The sequence below is a fragment of the Argopecten irradians genome, chromosome 15 (genome assembly GCF_041381155.1).
Source record: "Argopecten irradians isolate NY chromosome 15, Ai_NY, whole genome shotgun sequence".
Taxonomy (NCBI): domain Eukaryota; kingdom Metazoa; phylum Mollusca; class Bivalvia; order Pectinida; family Pectinidae; genus Argopecten; species Argopecten irradians.
Window position 1 is genome coordinate 33023281 of NC_091148.1, and position 6426 is coordinate 33029706.

The 6426-nt window shown below is 37.7% G+C and overlaps 1 protein-coding gene across 1 annotated transcript; it reads right to left on the reverse strand.

The window, feature by feature from the left end:
• Nucleotides 1-3032: 3032 nt before the first annotated feature.
• Nucleotides 3033-6166, reverse strand: LOC138309718 (zinc finger protein 557-like). Its single transcript, XM_069250937.1, has 3 exons — nucleotides 5606-6166; nucleotides 4750-4913; nucleotides 3033-4326 (listed from the first exon to the last, which is right to left on the reverse strand). Exons 1-3 carry the CDS (start codon nucleotides 6100-6102, stop codon nucleotides 3473-3475), a joined length of 1515 nt encoding a protein of 504 aa, XP_069107038.1. The 5' UTR covers nucleotides 6103-6166; the 3' UTR covers nucleotides 3033-3472.
• Between the last annotated feature and the right edge of the window lie 260 nt (nucleotides 6167-6426).

Genomic DNA, 6426 nt, shown 5'->3' on the forward strand with positions numbered 1-6426 from the left:
CAGTCTGGACAGGCCTAGGGTATGGCAGTTAGCTCCACAGTGGAATCTAGCACTTGTGTTACTGAAAGGGGCTCCTTAAGAGCCTTTGGTGTCGGTCTCCATTAAGGTTTTTACTTTTGACTTCCTGCTTGCTTTTGCCTCAGGCCGTAGAAGGAGTGATATCCATCTATTCAATTTTCGTGCTTCGTTGGGCCAGATATAGCTCTGTTACCCTACTCACTAATTCTGCCTTTTTGGTAAAGATTCGCAATCTCTATTGAGTCGAAGGAGAATGATCGGCTGCTTTATCCCAGTCGGACGCATAGGTTTTCCCTTGATTAAACAAGGGGGCGATGTATTATTCTTGTCCATTAAACAGGGCTAGCGGGATTTCTCCTCCCAGTACATCTCCAGATGGATATGTTAGATGATCAGGATTGCTTATGAGCAGTCTAATTATCAATCTGGGCGAAATGCAAGGAGATGGCCCATGAGGTAAGAGCCCTTGCGGCTTCTTTGGCTCTCCATAATTGGTCATGGTTCCAGGACATCATGTCTGCTGCCTTTTGGCGTGGTCAGACTACTTTCAATGACTTTTACCTACGGTCCATGTCCTCTCATTCTAATCGACTGTTTTCCTAGGATCCCGTTGTGGCGGCCCAATCTGTGACTGTTCCTCCTCAGCAGATATTATATGTATTCGTAGTTTTAACTTATGCGAGGAGGAATCACAATGGTACACCTTTTTCATGGGGAGGTATATCCAAAAATTGAAGGAGAATAATTCGAACCCAATTGTTTTCACTAAAAAGAAATAAATTATTACGGTTATTGGGAACTGCCTGAATTATGGATAAAACATGTGAACCAGCCTTTGGATGTTAACTGGATCCGGGAATATATTTTTTTTAAATTATTGGGGAGGGGGTTGGAGGTCGTCTCGGCTCTTCTGCTAAAAACCATAATTCTATCCTTTTATAATTCACATATGTTTAGACAAGAGTCAGTTCAAATCAGAATAACCGTTACAATGTGTGTTGACAGAATATTTGGAGTTTTAATTTATTGATTTTGTTTTTCAATTTTTTTCTTCTGCGTTTTCTTTTCAGTGTGTGTGTGTGTGTAGGGGGGTCCCTCTCTTTTTCCCACCTCACTCATGCGATATTCTTATAGTACACATGCGTTTACACAAGGGTTAGTGCACTTCGAAATCCATTAATTGTTTTACATGTGATGTAAATTATGACCTTTATCGATTTTAAGGGGAAAAGCTGAAAATTTCATTGTTTTTCCCGTCATTTCATAAAAAATTAGAAGACACAACGTCATTATTATGATTTAATCGTGTTCAGCATGATTCAATCATATTCAAAAATGTGTTTATTTGCCTCTGTGTGTTGTCTGGTTCTCTATCTGTGCGCGTACATGTATATACGAATGTGTCATTTTGGCCATTTTTTGATAATTTTTCAAGGGGGGTGGGGTCTCTCTCTTTTTCCGACCTCATTGATGCGATCTATGTTTTTATAGTACACATATGTTTACGCAAGGGTTGGTTCAATTCGAATTGACTGTTACAAGGTGATTTGTCCATCATTTTTTTTTACTTGTGATAAAAATTATGACATTTATTGATTTCTTAAGGAAAAAAGCTGAAAATTTCATTGTTTTCCCGTCATTTCACAAAAATGAGAAGACGTTACGTCATTATTGTGATTTAATCGTATTCAGCATGTTTCAATCATATCAAGAAATGCGTTAATTTGCCTCTGAATTTTGTCTGGTTTTCTATCTATGTGCATATATGCGAATGTGTCATTTTGGCCAGTTTTTGATAAATTTGTATGGGGGGGGGGGTCCCTCTCTTTTTTTCCAACCTCATTGATGCGATATGTCTTATTATAGTACACATATGTTTACACAAGGGTTGTTTCAATTCGAAATGACTGTTACAAGGTAATTTGTCCATCAATATTTTTACTTGTGATAAAAAATTATAACATTTATCGATTTTTTAGGGAAAAAAAGCTGAAAATTTTATTGTTTTCCCGTCATTTCACAAATATAAGAAGATGTAACGTCATTATTATGATTTAATCGTATTCAACATGTTTCAATCATATCAAAAAATGTGTTTATTTGTCTCTGAATGTTGTCTGGTTCTCTATCTATGCGCATATATGCGAATGTGTCATTTTGGCCATTTTTGATACCTGAAATTCAAGATGGCCGCCATATGACCCCCATGGGACATTAGTTGTCAATGGCAACAAGCATAAAATGAAACTAGACATCATACCGGTCCTTAAAAATCATGTTTCGAAAAACTGCCATAGGGGTACATGGGAACCTGCTTCTCCTCCCCCACTAATAAGGATTGTCTCGCATGTGTGTAATGTCTTGTGTGTGTGAATGTCTATGTTTAAGGAGGCTGCCGCACATTCTTTGTGTGCCTCCTTGTAATATTGTAAGCCTTTCCCTTCTTATAGTGAAAACTGTCACTGATCAAGCACATCAAACCCAGCCATCTTGTACTATACTGACAACATTTGACCTAGTCACCTTACTCCATTTGTACTGAATGCTAAACAGGAGAGGAAATTCATATTGTTATAGATGATGCCGTGTCTCGGCCAGGAGAACCTGTAGCTTCCTAATCTACCTCCTCAGTTCCACCAGACTGTATCAGACGTGACCCAAGCAATAACGTTTTCCCACAGCATGTGTGGACGAAAAAAGGCTTTATTATGATGCATATGGCATAGGTAGTGGAAGACTAGAATCGGCCATACACTTTGATATGTACGTGTCATCTAAGAATCATCACCTTGTAATTGCGTTTGAATTGGACGTAGTCCGTTTAAAGACTGACACGTGATCCACTTATGGCCAATCAGAAGAGAAGGTACTGTAAACTGACTTAATATCGCACTTTTATAACTAACGATTTTACAAGATGATTTAATTTCGTGATTAAGACTTCTACTCAAGCTTAAACGGAACTCGCGTCTAGGTGGTGTCAGATCCATTTATGAAATATACATATTCTCGCAGGTTCCAAGTTCGACTCTTGTATTACATTTACATCGTATTATCCATAAGAATCTTAATAAACTCCAAAATGTCACACCAGAATATTCCTAATTTTCACATTACAGAGTTATCTGCACTTGCGGGTAGGTATTGATTGTGACGTCATGTGTTTAGGAGCGTAACGTCATAAGTTTCGGAGAAAACGACGTGAATTGCGCTCACAAAATAATGACGTAACAATCGATACCTACTCGCAAGGGAGCTAACTCTCTAATATGCAAAGACGGATATGTATCCATTGTGGCGCCATTCATTTCCTTTTAGCTGAGAAGTATGACGTTAAGCTGGTAAACGTATGACGTCACAATCAATACCTACCCCAAGGGCTTATAACTCCGTAACATACAAATACAGAATAACAGAACATCATTAACGTTTTTGTGTCATTTCAAAAATCATATTATGAGTTGTTCCCCCTGGTATGTATAAGAGTATGTCGCCGGAAGCTGTTCCTGTAGAGGAATGTCTTTGAGCACGTGTCACACTTGTACAGCTTTTCTGATTTATGTACACGGAGATGAATGTTTAAACTGTATTTCCTGCTGAAGGACTTTCCACATTGTACACATTTGTGAGGTTTTTCTCCAGAATGTGTTTTCAAATGCTTCCGCAGATTTTCCTGCGAACTAAACCTTTTATCACAGTCGTCACACGAGAAAGTTCTGTCTCCAGAGTGACCCTGTATATGAACTGCCAAAGAGAACTTTCTAGTGAAGGACTTTCCACAGATATCACACGCATATCTCTCTTGTCTAAAATGTGTCTTTAAATGTTTCCTCAGGTCACGTTGGTCAATGAACCTCCGATCACACTGGCTACACGGGAAAGGTTTCTCACCTGTATGTGTGCGGCGATGTCTGTGTAGGTCCATCTTTACATTGAAGCCTTTACCACATGTGCCACACCTGTGGAGCTGTGTACCCGAATGTATACGCACGTGTGTCCTCATATCACTTTTGGTTTGAAACAACTTACCACACAGTTGACATTTGCAGTTTTTGTCTCTAGTATGTGCACGGACATGTTTCCGCATGCATCTTTTATCATTGAAACCCTTTCCACAGTGGTAACATGAGTAAGGTTGAGGATCAGAAAGCTGGGACTGTCCGACACTCTTCTGTCTAGTCCCGTCATTCCAGTCTTTACGACTACAATCTACCAAATTCCTTCTCTTTACTTCATACGAGTCTTGTTGATCGTTATCAGCAACATGTAGCCCCAGCACTCTGGGGAGTTTTCTTTTCAGGACATCCACTACAATACAACAAACGGATTATACAGTAGAAGTGTTTTATGACCACTTTCACTTTAACATTTATTTTTTAAAATCATTGGTTAAGAGGAAGGGAAAGAGACGTCAAAAGGTATAAATTGTCGAATTCTAGGCCTACATGGAGTAACTGCTGCAAGTCCATATTTGTCCATGTGAAATCGGGTATAACACTGTCTCCACAGAAATAGGTAGTATTGATATACTGTAAACATACATAATATTGTAGTACTTTTCGTGTGCTGGAATTATATTCTTAAATACGATTGCACAAAATTGAATCTGATGTATTACGCTTGTATAGCTGCAATTGAAATTACGCAAATTTCATTGCGCAAACATATTTAAAATCGATTTAGCGCTAAAATTTTATTGCTCCAAAATAGAAACGTTAACTTAATCCATACCTTGATTTTCAGTACCTGGTACAGTTGTCGTCTCCTCTAGGTTTTGCCTTGTTTTCAAGCCTTTCTTGTTCTGCTGCTGATATTTCTTCTTTGTCTCAGCCACGACGATTCCTTGTACAATTTCCCATACGTTTGGGTGGTTCTTTTGTATAATGTTGACAACCCTACATACCAGATAAAGCAAAAGTAATAGTGTCGAATATGGGGCCGTCAAGTATGCTAATAAAATCTGTTACCTGTCAATGATCGAGATCGGGTTATCTCAGTCGAGGGCTAAGATTTTGTAACATAATCCCTACCGAGGCGTTTGGTGAGTTTGGAATGTTACAAAATCATAGCCCGAGACTGTGGGAGTATAATTACGCAAATTTTGGTGTAAAATTATCTCGTGTTCAATCGGTGCATACTGTTTTAATAATTAAAAACAACCAAAAAATGCATGGAAAATCATTGAATGCACATATTTCTTATAATATTGAATATTTGAAGCATATGACGTCATCGATTCCAGAGTAAGACGTCAAATGCGCGAGGTATTATGCGAGATTTCCCTGTCCGATGTGCGAGAAAAAGCTAATATCTTGTATTAAAGGAAGTTATTAAAACTATTATAATTACTGATGTTACGCGTCAAAGAGGTTATTCTGTTTCACAGTAATTAAATTTCATAATCGATATTTCTATAGGCGGCTTAATAAATTTAATTAATTAATAATAATACTATTGCGGAAGCCATACATGTGGGTAAAGTTAATATATTCAAATACTATTCGTTAAACTTAGAATATGAATAATACCTGAAGAAACACACAGATGTTGTGTCGGAACACAACACATTTAATTCAAAGTCACTTACCTCCGTAAATGTTTTATTTCAAATGCTGTCCATTTGGTTTTAGATTCTAGTCCACTACCGACATCTAGCGACCTCGACATTGCTCTGGTGGTCATTCTCCTCGTGTAGGAGCCATTTGTGACGTTAGCCATACCATTTCTATGATAAATCTTGGGTGTATTTGAATATGAAGGAACAACATTCCTTACAAGATTGGTACCATTTGTTTCGAGTATTTGAATTTTCTCTTGTTTAACCATTTTCTCTTTTTCCGCTTTCTTCGCCTCTTTCAGTCGGTCCCTCCTTGATGTTGTTTGTCCCTTCTGTCCTTCCTGTCTTATTCTTGATATCCGTTGTTGCCTTGCCATGTTCCCTATTGGGTATATATAGTACAACACGTGATCACTATTCCCCTCTGCTATCAATACAATTAATAATAAGAAACATGACCAAATCTCTGTTGTGTAAATATAACATAATTGATCCGTATTTGCATAATCTTTTGCTATCAACAACATTCATAATTATGCATAATTTAGTATGAATATGGAGAAACTGCTAAGGCCACATGGTATGGAGATTGGTCCATAGATGACAATTAACAAACTGATGCTGTTGATGTCATGATGATGACCGGTTACCATTACTGTACTGTATATTGCTTTAATCTCGGGATTTTATATATGGGACATACTCAGAGGTTAAATTTCATGGTTCGTTATTTCATTTCTTAATATTTCTCTGGTGTTAATAATTCAATGATTAATAAACGTGGAAATAGAACTAATACCGAACAAAAATGAATTTTCTTAAAGATGCTCCACCGCTGACAGCGCATAAAT